This window comes from Propithecus coquereli, unplaced genomic scaffold, assembly GCF_000956105.1.
Source record: "Propithecus coquereli isolate 6110/MARCELLA unplaced genomic scaffold, Pcoq_1.0 Scaffold62, whole genome shotgun sequence".
Lineage (NCBI taxonomy): Eukaryota > Metazoa > Chordata > Mammalia > Primates > Indriidae > Propithecus > Propithecus coquereli.
In genome coordinates, this window is record NW_012152174.1 from 3,795,761 (window position 1) to 3,813,183 (window position 17,423).

Consider the following 17,423-nt stretch of genomic DNA (forward strand, 5'->3'; position numbering starts at 1 on the left):
TGAACCAAAGAAGTCAGAAAGAGAAGGGTGTGGGCAGGAGAGGAGAAGGAAGAGGAGGTGGGGGTGGGGCACAAAAGGCTATCCAAGGTGGACAGGAGGGAATTCTCAAGCTTGGCAGCTGCTAAGGTGAGGTCACTGTCAGCAGTGGGGTTTGGGTCTGACGAGGCCGATTTCTGGGCCGCATATCTCAGAACAAATGGCCTGAATCTCGTGAGATTTACTGGCCTGGGGGAAGGGAAATACAGCTTCATGGGCGGTTCCACTATCATTTTGTAGTGGTGCCCAGCGAAGTTTCTCTATCTAGTCACTGATAATCTTAATTAGTTTAGCCATTGCTCATGGTTAAAAAGATCTTCTTTAGAAAGACAGCAGCATTTTCTTATTGTAGAATCCAAGTCTCACTGCTGTATGTTATCCGCCCTGCCCTGCTCAGCACTCCTATCTGCCCTCCAATAGCAGCTGGGTGGAGTAGGGAAAAGACCAAGGACACAGGTGTCCTCGCTCATGGCCTTGAGCCAATATTTTCCCTCTCTTGGTCTCAGTTTCCTCATCACAGACCCCCTGATTTCAAAGCCCTTGTTGCCCCAAGACAAACAGAGGTATGAGGTCACATGGTGAGGGGCTTTTATGGGGAGACTTGAGCGCCAGGCAAGGAACTGAGTCTTAGTGTTACAGCTCTTTCAGAATTTGTCTAGCAGGTTTTCTGGTCCTCACCGGAAGACCCCCCAAAATAATCTAAAAAAAGCAAAACAAAAAGAAACTCAGTCTTCATTTGCAGTGAGGTCCTTTCCAGGTGGTTGTGGAGGGTCTGAAGACAGGTCCTTCCTTGAAGGGACACCAGCCCTGCCTCTCCCCACTGTGTGGGCAGGAGCTGGGGCCCCATTGGCTGAGGGACTTCTGGGTCATGGTGACCTCACAAAGGCTATAACCCCGCCCTGGGCTTAGGGGCGCCTAGGTAAGCTAAGGGCTGGCTCTGGGAAAATCCCAGGGGTGGGGGCAGCCTCCACAAGGCAATTACCACCTTGACCCCACCCCCCTGGGTAAAAGTCTGCCCCTCTGGCTGTAATTCCACAGTTAGACGTCACACCTTTGGCTTAAAGCTGAATTTTCTGTTACCATGTGGATGCCCCAGGTGGAGGTAACACATCGAACTTTACCTCAGCAGCTCAGGCTCACAGAGAAAGAATTTAAGCTCTCAGGTCCTGAGAGAGTGGTGGGCAGGAGTTGGGGGGAGGGGAGGGAGGAGGGGGGTGAGGAAATCCCATTGCCCTGGGGAAGAGAAGGCCAAGAACCTGGAGACCAGGCTTTGTCTCTTTCTTAGGTCCCCCCAGCCTGCCAGCATCCAGGAGGAGGAAGGGCTGGGGGAAGAACATTTATTGAGGGCCTACTGTGGGCCAGGCACTGCGGTCATCACTTTCTGTGCGTGATCCTATTTGGATAGGGACGTTTAGAGTAGTGAGGTCACCTATCCAGGTTCTCACAGCTGGTAGAGACAGAGCAGGTTTGGAATTAAGATCTGTCTGACTCCAAAGCCTTGGGTTTGGCATTATAGCTGGACATTGGGAGGGTTGCCTTGTTTTCATTGGGCTTTTTATTTATGGTAGGGGCCTAACAGTGACAGAGGGAATGCGGAATGAGAAACAGAAAGATGTGGTTCCACTGAGTGATTTGTGCCTTGGGAACCTCTATGGTATTGTGAGGAAAATTGTGGGTTGAGAGAACCTGAGTTTGAATCCTGCCTCTACCACCTGCCTGGTACTTAGCAAAAATCACTTTAGACTTCTGAATGGTCTGAACTAATATGCCAGCAAATGAGGATAATGATATCTAACTTGAAGTGTTGTCATTCATTCATTCCTTCCTCATTCCATGAATGTTTTCTGAACCTCTCCTGTATGCCAGGCACTGTGCTATGTGCTGGAGAAATAGCAGTAACAAGACAGCCAGACATTGAGCAAGCTCATTTTCTCGAGTTGAAACATGCAAGTAAATAGAGTGTCCTCTGATAGAGAGTGATCACATGAGGAGAGAGCCTCAACCACATTTGGGGATCCCAGGAAGACTTCCTAGAGGAAGGGACATCAAAGCTGATATCTGAAATATGACTAGATGTTAGCCAGAGGAAGCGATCGAAGCTTAGGTGAGTAGTCCTGGGGAAGATTACAGGAAGAGGAAAGAGGGTCTGCAAAGGCCCCACGGCAAGAGGAGGCCAACACATTTGAGCCACTGGGAGAAGCTGAGAGTGGTACAGGTACGGGGTGCAAGGCCAGGGAAGGTGATGAATGTAGCTGGTGAAATGTTTTAATTAGTTAGTTAATTAATTAATAACTAGTTTTTTCTAAAATATGATTTCATAAAATACATATACTTGTGTGTGAGCACAATCTAATTATAAGTAGAAATACAGTACATAACTAGAATTCCATTTAATTATTTGTGCTATATATTAATATACAAAAAGTAAATTTTCCTTAGTCAATCAAGCAGGGGTTCCCAATTAGCCAATGAAGGTCTACCAATAGAATATCAAGTTTTATCTGGTAGGACGATTTCAAGCAATGGTGTCTTTCTCCCCACTTCCTCAATGTACCAGACTGGAAGCAAAGAGAGAAACAAAAGTGATGACTTCACAATGAGCATGACTCTGTCCTCATATTCCCTGCACTCTCACAGCTTGCCTGACATTTCTTTTTTGTATACATTTCTATGTGTGCAATTATATTCTCAGTAATTCGTGATTGACATTTAAAAAAACCCCATATTTTTAAAATAGCATATCACCCTTAAAACAAATCTACTCTTATCCACTCTCAGATAGAGCACACAGACATAAACATCACCCAAGCAGATTCAATATCACAGGGTAAATTAAAAGGTAACATTCTCTAAAACGCAACTTAGATTCTTTTCCAAAAAATTTTTTGCAATATTAAAAAGCCACTCCTATAATTTAAGAGGGAGAAACTTAAATATTGGACAAGAGGATTACACTTAAAACCTCAAACCCCAAATTGGGCAGAGTTGAAGCTCTCAAGTCTGGTACTAGTGGTCACCCACATACTGTCCTCCATACGAAGGATGCATCTAACATGGTGAGACTATGGTATTTCCACCCACCTTGGTCCTCACCACTAATTTCTGTACTAGGATCTGGCCCTGAATTTCAGCATCCCCAGTGATTCAAATTAATTTTGATCAACACTAATCCTGCAATGGCTGACTAGAAAAAAAGGTAACACTTTTCCCAACAGGAAACAACTGGCCATGGGATAAAGGTATAGTATGTGTGCTATACATCAAATTAGATCTTCCATACATTACTACAGAAATCTACTGATATTTATGCTATTCAAAATCCTTATTTCAAAAAATATTATACATGGAAACTGAATGAAGATAATAAAATCCTCAGGTGGGATAAAATGACACGAAATAATTCCTCTAAAAAATTCTTTAGGACTAGCCACTATGTAGTCTCATTCCTTAATTCTGCAGTATTTATTTATATATTACCATATATAGATATTTTCCTAGTTAGTACTTCAGTAGTCCATTATTTTCTCATATCAAGGTCAGAACATCCCCTAAAATACAGACACGGTTAATAAGGAGCTTAACACAAACTTGGTGTTAAATATTTAATATCTTTGCTTGACACTTTATTATGCTAAAAAAAATTTAATATCCACTTTAAGTGCATCAAAGATAACGAGAGTTCATTCTGACATTTTGAGCGGGGGACCCTTTATAATTACCATTTCGATTTATTCACCTGGAGAAATTAGCCCTCGAAATGACAAAAATAGTTTTCCTTTCACAGTTGCCACTGAACACATATCTATAAGCCCTCCCTCCTTCCACCAAGGTTCCACCACATACCTGGTCTGTTAATTCTGTCAATTTTATCCATGCTAGGGGAAGGGAGCCGAAGGCGAGGACTGCTCTGATTGGAGTTGTCTGATCCCACGTCATTGAATGAATCATCAAGAGTCAGTAAGAGTTCTTTTACACATTTATGACAGATACTATGTTGACAAGGGAGAATCAATGGGTGGGTAAACAGCTCCTTGCATGCTGGGCAAATGAGCTCTCTTTCGATATTCTTAATGGTAACCTTAAATTGAGGGGAAAAAAAAATCAGAGTTAAAGGCTCTTAGTGGGTAAATACATTAACATTTTTATACCTCTTGCATAAGTGCAAGTGTTTACCTTTCCAAAAAGAATTAAGAAACAGATTTTTTTAAATTCTGAAGTTTCTTTTCGACTATGAAATTTGATACCATCAACCATCCCCCCCCCCCAACATTCACAGCACAGAACTGAAGGGACACAAGATAGTAAAAAGAAAGTAAAGAGAAAAAATTAGCATAAAATATTAGGAGATCATAACATTCTATCAAAAATTACAAAGATGCAAATCACCAGGAATAATTCATTGACTTAGGACTTCAAGAAATCTTAAAAGTAGATTTCTTCAATAAAAATTTTGAATATAGCACTTAGAATAAGACTGTATTCCTATTTGGTGAATTAACTCTGTGACTGGTAAGTAACAAGAGCTGGTAAACACTAGGTTAGCCAGTGTGTTCATGGAACCCTACTTGAAATCTATTTACAAGCTGAATTATCAGCAATTGTCTACATTAAATGTGACCATTTTTCATATGCTGCAACTGTAATGCAGCTAAAATGCTTGAGGTTCTCATGCTGCATATCAAAGCAGTTATCTTAAAAGCACTTTATGAATATTAAAAGGATGTAGAGGATCCTTTTAAAAGGGTACACAGGCACTGCTATAAGTGCTCTCAATACTTCAGGCTTTCATTATTTTAAGTGAGAAACATTTTAGACTCATTACAATTAAAAAAGTTTGATGACCTCATACCGGTTTTTCTATCCTTTCCCTATGTAGTTTTTTTCACGTATTCCAAACCTCAAATCTATGAATCCTATAGTCAGCAGCTCTGCAATTTTAATGACAGTCTAACTTTAAAGTACCCATAACATTGTGCAATCGTTTCAACTACTAGAGATACACAGAAAATTAAAATTTGATTAACTCACTCGCTGTAATGAAATAAAAATGTATACTAACTTATTCCCTCTAAAAGAACAAAGTGCTTTAGTAAGCCCTAACAATTTAACAGCATTAGAGCCACTGGCTTTATCATTGTGAGTGGGTCTTTCAATGCAGTATCTCTTGCTGCATCACTCAAATATTTAATAAAGACCCACATCATGTCACAATGTTAATAAATTTGGAAAGATAAACGCATCTCACAATTCACATCCAAGAATTTAGAATATTCACATCCTATCTCATTTCACAAAGGGTTTGACATCTAATTCAAAGGAAAATACTGTCCTGAATGTCCAAAATAGGTTTGACACCCTATTTTACGCATTAAACCATACAGTCACTTAAGGTTTACCTCTCACTGGGGGAAGACCTAAAAGTCATTACTATTTTTCTTGTACATAAAGCAATGTCTTGAATCTGGCTTTTTAATCACAATGGATATAGAGTAATTCTTCTAAAAATCAGTGTTCGTTTTATATTCATTGAGGGGGAAACGAACTGATTAAGAGAAATGTGATGTGGTGGCTCCCTCAGTTAAACGGTTTCAAAGGGGTTCGTCGGGAAACTTCGGAAGAACTGCATATCCGACCCCTTCAAACAAAAACACTCGTACCCCGACAGCTGCCAGGGCCCTGGCCCGCTCCCCGCCCCCGCGAGCAGGCGAAGCTGGGGAGGAGCCTTTGCTCGCCGGGGCGGCGGCGGCAGGCTCCGGCCCGCGGGGGTCCAAGCCGGACTCCAGCCCAGCCCCGCGGCGTTCCCAGACAAAGGGCGAACCAACACGCGCGAGACGCGCGCCCCGACCCTCTGCGGGCACCCGACTCCCTGAAGAGAATTCATTCTGCAGCCTGAACTCTTATCAGTGAGCCCGGCCGGAGTTCCCCGAGTTGCTCAGGTGGGCAATCACCGGATCCGCACTCTCCTCTGGGCCCAGGAGACCCGCCGCGGGTCGAGAGGGGCGCCCCGGGGTGCGGAACCCGGCCCGGGCGGGGACGGCGAAGAGGAAGCGTGGCCACCGCAAGCCCTCCCTCCTCCGGGAAGAGAAGCTCCCCCTGGGTTCAGGGCGGAGGAAAGAGTAAGAGCCGGGGGGCCGGGCGCGCCGCCAGCGAGGTGGGAGGCGGCCGCCCTCTGCCCGCACTCACCAGCGAGTCTGAACCATCCCCCTCCATGGCAGCCTTGGGCCAGGTGTCATCAACCGCAGGGTCCAGACGGGCACCCCTGACGGGGTCTGGTCGGCGGGTCCCTGCGGCGGCCGCGGGACCTCGGTTCGAAGCTGGGGGGCGAGCTGGTCAGCCGGATCCGGCCAGCGGACCGACGCGGTGAGGAGCAAGCCGCGGTGGGCGAAAGCACAGGCGCGGGAGACTCGAGCTTTGCCCCCTGCGACGGCCCCGGGAATCCCGCCCCGCGGCCAGCTGCGGCGGCGGCTCCTGCTGACTGCGGCTGGGCCGGCGGCCGCGCAAAGACCCGGCGGGGGCGGGGCCGGGGCGGGGCCGTCTCCCGGGCAACAGCGCCAGCCGCACAATGGAGGCGGGGCTGCCGGTAGCGGGGCGCCGGGGCGGCCGGGCGCCGCGGAAGTGCAGGCGGGGTGTGGCGCGCGGTTGGGTCCTGGCACCCTCTGCCGCCACCTCTCCAGCACGCAGCTGGCCCCTCACTCCCATCCGGGCCCCCTGCCGGGGCTGGCAGCCTTAAAGGGGCGGAAGTGAAGGCGAGGGAGGGGCCGGGGCGGCGCCGGGGCGGGGCGGCGCAGCTCCGCAACCTCAGCCTGCAGCCGGCTGAAGCCCTGGCCCCGGCGCCGCGCGGCTGGTCTACCTTTCAATTTGCTTTCGCAGAGCTTGGTGCGAAGCTGCACTGAAGCCTCACTTCCAGGCTCTGAACGGGGTGGTGGCGGCGAGGGCGCGTCCGGGCCACCTTTCCTGTGCAGTCGCAGCGAGCACCGCAGAGCTACGCGCTCTGAGGCGACCAGAGCGCGACCCCGCCCACCCCTGCCACCGCCCCCAACCAGGCTGGCCCTGGGGGCTTCCCCGGGTTGGACATTCTCCCCGCCGGCTCTTCCCCCTTCTCTCCCGGCATGATTCGCTGGATGGACTTAACATTCCCTCACTGGTCACCGAGCCCTCGAATTCTGCCTCCTGCTGCTACACACCGGGGCGCGGTGCCTCACACACGGCACCTTCTTGCCAAGTGGCGTGGGGACAGCCCACAAGGCAGAACTTCCACTCCCGGGTGCTGGCCAGGGGTTGAGTTTAAAAGACGGAAGCAAGGGAGCGCCCCCACGCGCCCGCAGCCGCTCTGCGGTTTCCCAGCGCGGACCTCGGACGGAGTCCTGAGCTGCTCCGGCACCCGCGCACCACGCGGGGGGGACCGCCGAGAGTCGGGGTGCGCGCGCTGCCTCGGGGACTAGCAGCGTGCACTTCATATACCATGGATCCGGTGCGATTCTTCTGTTTTGGGCACACGGAGAACAAATTAACCTAAGATTGTGTTAAATCACGCCACTGACTTCCCGTCTGGCTAAATAATTCAGCCGTATAGATTAGACTCTAAGAACAGGTGCCCTAAACTGCTGGGTCCCTTTAGCGAGGCATCCCCATTTAGGTTTTGAAATACATCCCACTTTTATTTCCTGTTTGGGAGAAGTCTCCCGCTGTGCGTGCCAAGTTCCGCCGTCCTCCCCACAGCTCTGTCAGAAGCGGTAACCTCTTCTCCAAGCCCGCAGCTAAATAGGGGTAGCAGTGCAGAAGTAAGAACAGCAAGGGACTGTGCTGGCAATTGCCTTTAATGGAATACCCTCAATGTACAGACGAGGTGCAGAAAGGACGAACGCCTTGCCAGGGAATGACTCGGCTGTTGTGATCCGGATCAGTGCCGGTTCCATGGCCGCACGAGCTAGACCTGAGAAGGCTTCCTTCCCACGGGTTCTGAAGAGTGCTAATCAGCAGGGAAGTGAGGAAAATAACAAACGCCTGCGTGATTTAGGTACCTAAATCATGTCCTATTCCATGTGCATATACAGATTTTTAAAGCCTGTCAACCATGGAAAAGCATTGTAAGTCTGTTTCTGTTTTTAATACAGGTCTTTGGGTTTATAATTCCCCTCTGGCTATAATTTCACATCCACACAGCACGATAGTGCTTTGGTCCAAAACTTACTAGCTGACAGAGTAAAGGCGATTAGAAGCCTTCATTAACATCAATTAAGGTAAAACCTGTATAAACAATATTTGGGTGAAAATAAATTTTAAAGGCCTTCCATTATGCACATCAGACTTCATTGAGATACCATTTTCCACCTGATTCACAAAGTTCAAAAATTATGTTAAATACACGGCAAAAATGTGGGGGAACTAAGCACTTTCAAACCTTTTTGTGACAGTGTAGATTGGTACAGCTTATTTGAAGGGAAATTTTGCAAATACTAGCACAAATTTTAAATACTTACACCTTTGACTAAGCAATTCCACATCTCACAATGTCCCTACTGTGATACCTGCAGGTGCACACAAAAACATGTGTACAAAGATCTTATTGGGACTTTTTTTTTTTTTTTTTTTGAGACAGAGTCTCACTGTGTTGCCCGGGCTAGAGTGCCATGGCGTCATCCTAGCTCACAGCAACCTCAAACTCCTGGGCTCAAGCAATCCTCCTGCCTCAGCCTCCCGAGTAGCTGGGACTACAGGCATGCGCCACCATGCCCGGCTAATTTTTTCTATGTATTTTTAGTTGTCCGATTAATTTCTTTCTATTTTTAGTAGAGACGGGGTCTCGCTCTTGGTCAGGCTGGTTTCGAACTCCTGAGCTCAAACAATCCGCTCGCTTCAGCCTCCCAGAGAGCTAGGATTACAGGCATGAGCCACCGCGCCCGGCCTTATTGGGACTTTATAGTAACTAAATATCTATCATCATAATGTACATCCATACCGTGGAATACTATGCAGCCATTAAAATGAGTGTAGTGATGAGAAAGGATTTCTAAAATATAGTATTCAAAAAGTACAAAATCATATGAATTCTGTATGCTGCCTTTCACATTTATGCTAATATAGGCAAATAAATAAAAATAAGTCTCTGGAATAGAGCACAAAAAGTGATAACTATTATGGAGAAGTAAGGGGTGGAGTCAGGTGTGCAAGACTTTCTCTTCATTTACATTGTATTGTCTTGTTTGCATTTATACAAAATTCAGGTTCTGGTAAAACAGAGGCTCAATAAATGTTCATTACTTACTATTTAAAATATAGGCCGGGCACGGTGGCTCACGCCTGTAGTCCTAGCACTCTAGGAGGCCGAGGCGGGCGGATCGTTTGAGCTCAAGAGTTTGAGACCAGCCTGAGCAAGAGCGAGACCCCGTCTCTACTAAAACTAGAAAGAAATTATATGAACAACTAAAAATATATAGAAAAAATTAGCCGGGCATGGTGGTGCATGCCTGTAGTCCCAGCTACTCGGGAGGCTGAGGCAGAAGGATCACTTGAGCCCAGGAGTTTGAGGTTGCTGTGAGCTAGGCTGATGCCACGGCACTCTACTCAGGGCAGTAGAGTGAGACTCTGTCTCGAAAAAAAAAAGTAAAGAAAAGAAAAAAAAAAAGAAATAAAATATAAACCTGTTACTTTGTAAACCATACACTACTCACTAAGCTGACCTGGTGTCTTCCCATATTGACTCCTATTATCCAACAGGAGATTAAATTCCTGGCTGGGTCAAGTCCCAGTGACCATGGTGTATGTTTCAGTCAGTGCTATGAGGCACCACTGGCTCTTAATCAGTTTGGTCTGAGATCAGATAGGGTTCTGATCAGATTCTTTTAGTATGTCCTAAGCAAGAAGTAGAAACAAAGTGATATGGCCACATACCCCTAAGCCTTGCCCCCTTCTGGGAACCCCTAGTCGTCGAGCAACTAACTATGGGTACAAAAATCAAGAAAGCCTCTGGACTCATGGAAAATAAGGAAGATAGAAAGTAAGTAAATCACAGGGTTTTACAGTAGATTAGCACACAGATTGTCTGTACTTTGGGTTATCAGGGGGTTATAGGTGATGGGACAATGAATGGCATTGTCTATCAATTATTGACCAAGCCTCTGACAGGCCAAGCTTACCAGTCATAAAGTGTTTCTATGGGAACAAAGGCAGGGGAGAGGAGTCCAGGGAGCCAGGAAGTTCAGCTTTCTACTGCCTGGCCAAATCCTACTCGTCTTTCAAGATGCAGTTCTAGAACCTCCTTCATTAGTCTAGTTTTCACTGATTATCTCCCCTTACTCTGAACTCCTTTAGCACTTAGTCTTACTGCTCAGTTTAACACGATTACATACTCTCAATTTGTACACTAACATTTGATGTTTTACAAGTCTCATCTTCCCATTTAAGCTTTTACTTGTAAAAGAGAAAATTCGGTAGGCATTTACCTACTAAACAGTAGTACCACACCAACGGTTTGAAACTGGGGAGATGAAAGAAACACAATGCTACTCTGACAGACATTTTTCCATTAATGACAGGAGCGTAGAGACTGCATAACTAGTAGGCAAATAGGTTTCTTGGCCAACCTGAGGTGAACAAAAATGCCAATATTTTGAGGTTGTCTAGCAGGTCCTTTTTGGCCACATCTTATATTCCTCCTTGGTTGCTAGATTTAGCAAATAAAAACACAACACACCCAGTTAAATTTGAATTTCAGATAAATAATGAAATTTTCGTAGTATGTCTCAAATATTGCATGGGGCCGGGCGCAGTGGCTCACGCCTATAATCCTAGCACTCTGGGATGCCGAGGCGGGCGGATTGTTTGAGCTCAGAAGTTTGAAACCAGCCTGAGCAAGAGTGAGACCCCGTCTCTACTAAAATAGAAAGAAATTATCTGGACAACTAAAAATATATAGAAAAAATTAGCCGGGCATGGTGGCGCATGCCTGTAGTCCCAGCTACTCGGGAGGCTGAGGCAGGAGGATTGCTTGAGCCCAGGAGTTTGAGGTTGCTGTGAGCTAGGCTGATGCCACGGCACTCTGGCCCGGGCAACACAGTGAGACTCTGTATCAAAAAAAAAAAAAAAAAAAAAAAAATATTGCATGGGACATATACTTGTACTAAAAAGAGTTGTTTATCTGAAATTCAAATTTAACTCTACATTCTATATTTTATCTGGCAACCCTACCTCTACATCGTAATGATCACAGTTTGGATTTAAGGTGTCGCAAGACCCAACCCTGTTGTCCTAATAGCCAGAGGTAATGTGTTTTATTTATTGAGGACCTATTATGTGCCAATGACAGCATTAGGAATCCTGCATGAAATATTCATTTAATCCTTGCAATAACCCTGTGAAATAGGTTTTGTTTTGTTTTTTTAAATTCATTTATTTATTTTAGAGACAGTCTCACTGTCACTTAGGTTGGAGTGTAGTGGCACAATCATAGCTCACTGCAGCCTAGAACTCCTGGACTCAAGCCTCCCAAGTAGCTAGGACTACAAGCACATGCCACTGCTCCCGGCTCATTTTTTAATTTTTTGTAGATATGGGGTCTCGCTATGTTGCCCAGGCTGCTCTCAAACTCCTGGCTTCAAGCAATCCTCCTGCCTTGGCCTCCCTAGGTGCCGGGATTAAGGCATGAGCCACAACACCCAGCTGCTGGAATGGGTTTAATTCTCTTCAGAGGATACAGGTAACAACCACAACTCCTCCCCACCTCCACCCAGAGATTAAGTAATATGCTCAGGATCACACCGCTGGACACCAAAGAGGCAGGATTCAATGCTGGGTCTCACTCCAGCATCCCTATTGCACTGACGCGTAAGTGTAAAACATGTAATTTATAATTTCATAAAAAATCTGATTTAAACATTCTTTTACAAAGTAGTTTAGGGGATACTATTTTTCAAATTATCTTTAGGACAATGTAGTAAAATAAATCAGAGGAAAATTATTATATTTATGAAATTCGCTATTTTCAAAATGGCATTACAAAAGTCTAAATCTTCTGTTTGCCTTCCCTACCCCCTACAGCACATACATTTCACCCAGATCCAAGATATAAAAAAAAAAAATTTAAAAAATACTCTGCAGTGGGCACAACCTTACCATTAGCACTCTAGTTTAGAGTTTAGCTGTGTGAGCAACTATCTATTCATCCTTCTGAAACAGATCATTTGGTGGTATTTTTGTTTTGGTCCCAGGGGATGTTTAAAACCTTACATTAGTCTAGATTTCAGGATTTTCTAAACCTAATTCTTCAGAGGGTAAGTGTATTCTTGTTTTAAAGTAAATTTTATGTTTGTAAAACTTCTTGAATTTTTTGTGTCTCAAAGATGTTCGAAATTAAAATAATAATTAACCAAGTAATGGTATCATTGCCTATTTCTCTATCAAAATTAAATGTAAGTTTTTCAAAGCCTCTTTTTTTTTGCTCCAACTATTGTACTTCTTGGTCGTGCCTGAACAGTAATTACTGAACTATGGGAAACAAGATGTACTTTCTGGCTATTTATATATAAATAAATATGCTAAATATTCAAAATATAAAGAGGTATACTAAATTTAAATTCTATGTTCCTTGTCATCAAATCTTCATTATATGATTTCAGAAAATTGTATGATGGCAATAAAAAATTATTGATGCAGATCTTTCAAGAGACTGAAACAGTTTGAAAATACTGCTGTGAGTAATCCTGTATATTGACCGCAGATTTGGAAAACTCTTTTTCAGTCCAGAGAGATGAGTTGCAAAAGAAACAAAAAGACAGCTTTCAGAAGTGGTAAATTTTCATAGTTAGTAAAATATAAGGAAATATATTTACATTGATTTTTAAACCTCTTTTGAGAATTGTAACTATACTTTTAGGGTGTTATTTGATGAGCAGAAAGATCACAATGGTAGGGATCACTGTGTACTTTAAATATTAAAGTAACCATAACAATAGAGTAAAATAAGCTGATCAAGTTTGTCCTGTGGGTTTTAGGTTACCCTATGATCAAAGGCTCACCTCCCACATTTGGAGAACACACAGCTACTTTAATTTGAAGTAGACACATACACTGCTGCCACCGGGAAGGGTGGTGGATTGGAGGTGGGCATAAATTTCACTTTTTACTCTGTAAAACCTTCTGTGAAGTTTGAATATTTTGCAACAAGCGTAATATTCAGGTATTAATTTTATAAACTTCTAAAACCATGTATCTTAAATCAACTTACATACAGAGTTTGAGAAGTCCAGCACAAGGATAAGACAATGTCTGGGGGAAAGCGAAAGAAATCAACTCACTGGTCCCAACTCTGGGGAAAAAGAGTGGGAGGGGGCAGGCCCACTACGGGCCTCTGCATTCCCCTGACTCTCAGGATCAGAGCAGTTTCTCATTATCCATTACATTACTAACCTGAACTACGAAGTGGAACCTAACTCCTCAGAGGAAAGTAAAGCAAGTCAACCTCAAAGGGCTGCTATCCATCTTCAGATGCTGTATTATCACCCACAGAACAGGGGTTTTCAATGGAGCTGGGATGGGGGCAGCTTGAGGAGAGTGGATAGGGGATAGGCTTGTGTTGAAATAGTCAGCAGGCTACTACTGACCAACCCAACCCCTTTCACCCCAAGAAAGGACGGAGGAACTGTCCTAAGTTCTTCCTGGGAGAGCCTGCTTTCCAACCCCAGAGATTTCGAAGGGACCCTTGGCCTCTCCAGTTTTGGAAGGCCCCTGAGAATGCTCAGGACTGTTGCTGAAGCCTGGTGATGAAGAGGGCCTGACTAGTACAGAGGGGCAGAGAATCCACAGAATGAAGTCAAAAAGTTATTTTGTTTTTGTTCTTTCATCACAGTGAGCATGTGATGAACATACTGCTATTCTGAGAGGGTTGGTTTTGGTTTTGTTTGGTTTGGTTTATGTGACTTGATTATAAGGAGTTTTAAGGATGCCCTAATGGTTCTGCCCTACCTCCCATTTAGTGTTTCTGGGAGGCTCACCTGTCTGCCTCACAGCCACCTGGGGTGTTAAAATGCAGATCCCTGGGTCCTGCCCCAAAACTATTCTCTCAGAATTTCAGGGCTTGCCTGCCTTTGAAGGAAAGCAAAGCCAACGAATACAATTCTGGCTTACTTTGAAGAATGTCCTAGCACCACAGGATAAAACTCACTTATCAGTCATCCCATGGAGTAATCATTTGTTTTGTAATCAACAAAATGCATTCTTTTTCCTGCCTGCCCCACATCCCCCAGCCCTCATACTTCCCGAATATGTGCCCCTAGACATCGCCCTTAGCCCTGGCAGCCCCTAGACCTGGCAGTCGGGCGTCCTGCTGCGCGTCCTGCTCTTTAGAGGGCTGGGTTCTGGCCCTCCTCTTGCTGACGCCTCTTCACTCGGAGCCAGGTTTTCTTCTGGACTTCTCCTCTCCTCGGGGTCCATTCTTCAGAGGGCAGAGCGGGCTGCAGTATGCACCCCAGGCCAAAGGGGTGGTAAGGAGGCGGCTGTTTGGGACGACGAGCGCCTTGGATGTACTGGCCAGCGAGAGAGCCAGAGGCCCCTCAGGTGCAGGATGGAGCCCAGTTGGAAGAACAGTAGAACAAAGGTTCTCCATTTGTACTTCTGGCCTGGGCTTTAAATGGGAGGGGCGGCCTGAGGAATAGCCCCCACCTCCGACATGTTAACGAGCATTCTATTTGGGACGAGCGTGTGCTGTGGTTGCAGAACAGGAGAATTCAGGGAGGCGTATGGTTTGCCTGGGACCCTTTAGGCTGGCAGTGCATGAAACCGGCTCCTCAGCTCCGGGAGCTGCAGGACCGAGTGGCCTGAAGCTAAAACTACTCCATCCTGTACAGGGGACGAGCTGGAGTTAGGCAGTGTGCGACTGAAGTTTCAGGTGCTCACTCCGGAGCTGCAAAATCATCCCTTCTCTTTTCAGATGACCGCACGCAGGGAGCCAGGCTCTCCTCTGTGCTATCACCTTTTCTCGAAGCTCCATGCGCAGAGGGCAAACTCACACGCCCTCTCCCGTCTTCTCGCCGCCTGTGAGTGCCGGCGCAGCCTCGGTATTTCCCGACACGTTCCGCCTGCAAACCACTTAGGAGCCTCTCTGGGCAGTTTATCGGATGCAGCGCGGAGCCCAGCCTCCGCAAGGCTCTCTGCCCGGGCCTGGCGCCACCCTGCCCCGCTGAGGGCGTGGTCGCGGGGAGCCACCGACAGTGCCATCCTGGGTTTCTAAAGGCTCCGGGACAGGTGCGGGGCTGAAATACTGCTCCCTCCAGCATCTTCTCCTCCCCACCAAAAAAAAGGGCTGCTTGAAATACTCCAGGCCTGCAGCAGCGGCTAAGGACCTGGAAGGAGGGCTGAAACCGGCAAGGCAGGGCGAACCGAGTGCTGCCCCTATTGACCGGCCACCCAGTCTGACTGCGCGCTGAACCCGCACCCGCCCTGCAAGCCTATACACCCGCTGGTCGGACTCTCCCTCCTCGCTCCGCGCCCAGGCAGGCGAGGTCACCCACTCGAAGCCACCACGCTTGACCAGCCTGGGTGCGCGAGGGAGCGCCCCCTCAGCCACCGCCCAGCCCTCCTCTCCATCTTTGCACTCTGGCCTGTCCCCCCTGCGTCCTGGGAACGCCCGCCGCCGCTCCGCTGGCTCCAAACGCGCCCGAAAGTCCCCCCTTGGGTCCTTAAAGAGATGCCATGCAATAAAGAAAAGGTGGCTACTTTGCATTCTGCAGCTGGTGGGACGCCCGGGCTGAGAGCACGGACCTTGCGGTCCTAGCACCCCGCCCTGCCAGGGCGCGGGAAGGAACCCGGCACCCACAGCTCGAGGCCAGGTAGTGCCCGGAGAAGGGGGCCCAGGCCGCGGCGCCGCGCGCCCGATCGCTTACCTTGCCTTTAGCTAACAATTCCATAATGTAGCCAAATTCACTTATTTCCCCCGACTCCGACATCTTGACGACGCTTCACAAACTCCGCGGTACCGAGACGGGTGCATGGAATTTGTCCCTTCTTTCCTTCTCGTTTTCAGTCTGAGTTTCGCCAAGCTCCCCGCCAACGCGCTGTCAACGAGGAAAAGTGAGCGAGTGGGGCAACAAGCGAGACGCGCGTTTGGGCGGGGCGAAGGCCTCGGAGTGCGCCCGGGCAGCCCGCTCCGGCCCCCTGGGCTGCGGGCGAAGGGTCGGGGCCGCGCGATGTCACGGAACAAACCCGGGCGGCGGCGGCCGTGAAATCCCCGCCGGGCGGAGCCGGCGCCCAGGCCCCGCCTCCTCGGGGGTCGCGGCCGCGCCGCCGCCGGGGGTCGGGCGCCGCGCAGACAAACAGCCGCGCACACAAAGCCGTCTGCCGCGGGGGCGCGGACCGGCCCGACGTTCCCTGGCCGGCTGCGGCGGCCCTTTATCGGACGCCGGGGAGGACGGCGGTCCCGGGCTCTCGGCGCGAAGACCTGGAAAAAAAATCCCCGTCGCACTGTCCGGAGGTGCGAGGACAGAGAGAAATGAATGCAGAGGACGCACAACAAAGGACTTGGCTGCCGGCGCCGGAAAAAAATGAGTGAAGGCCCGGGAAATGGCAACGTCGCTTCTCAAGTCGGCCTTCCTGAAACCCAATAGGTAACAAAGACCAAGCCGGTGCTTCTGAGATGAGGACAAATACAAGGATTGTGTTTAAAACACTCTAAGTGTGTAAGGTCGATCGTATCTGCATATCCTCTCGATGCTCAACTTTCCTTTAAAAAATAAAAAGAAGCGCAAAAAGCGTTCATGCTAACCAGGTTCTTGGACACTCTCATCCTTAGTTACCACAAGCCCACTTTTGTGATCGTTTGTTTTATCGATTGAATTAAACATTCAGTGCGTGCATCTCATGCTTTATACTTCTTTTCATAACAGCAGCTTCCGGAGGAGGCGGCAGCTGAAATGGCCTCTTAGCCCATACCTGACAACCTTTGCTTTTCTTGAAAAGAAAACTTGGCTGAACAAAGTCAGTCCTAGTCTTATTACTATGTTCCAGGCAGTGTTTTATCTTTCTTCAAAAGGAGAAAAACGATAAGGATTTGACTTTTTCTCAAAAAAAGAAAAAAAAATCTTTCAGCAATAATTAGATTAGGGATGAATAAGATTTACTGCAAGTGAAACCACTTTCCTTAGGCAAATTGGCAGAGTTTGCTCTTGGCTCAGCATCAGTGGGTTGGATGGCGTGTAGAAACGGCCTATTTTAAAGGTACGTAAGAGTTTTGCAGGCTTAATGGAGACAGAGGTTTTTCTTGTTTGCCCCTTTTTATTTTTTGAGACTGGATCTCGCTCTGTCGCCTGGGCTAGGGTGCAGTGGCGATATCATAGATCACTGCAACCTCAGACTGCTGGGCTTACGCAGTCCTCCTGCTTCAGCCTCCTGAGTAGTTA

General features: G+C 47.2%; 1 protein-coding gene across 4 annotated transcripts in view; it reads right to left on the reverse strand.

Moving 5' to 3' along the window:
* TRIM36 (tripartite motif containing 36) overlaps positions 1–16,148 on the reverse strand; it is a 59,637-nt gene extending 43,489 nt beyond the window's left edge. Inside the window, exons 1-2 of one of the 4 annotated variants that reach the window (XM_012659514.1) lie at positions 15,912–16,148; positions 3,880–4,114 (exon numbers count right to left, since the gene is read on the reverse strand). In XM_012659514.1, coding sequence (XP_012514968.1) covers positions 3,880–4,114; positions 15,912–15,974 — 298 coding nt within the window. In that variant the 5' untranslated portion in view covers positions 15,975–16,148. Of the gene's footprint in view, positions 1–3,879; positions 4,115–6,219; positions 6,474–13,677; positions 13,788–15,892 lie in introns of those variants that run through there. The other 3 variants (XM_012659515.1, XM_012659517.1, XM_012659516.1) reach the window with 3 other exon arrangements.
* Between the last annotated feature and the right edge of the window lie 1,275 nt (positions 16,149–17,423).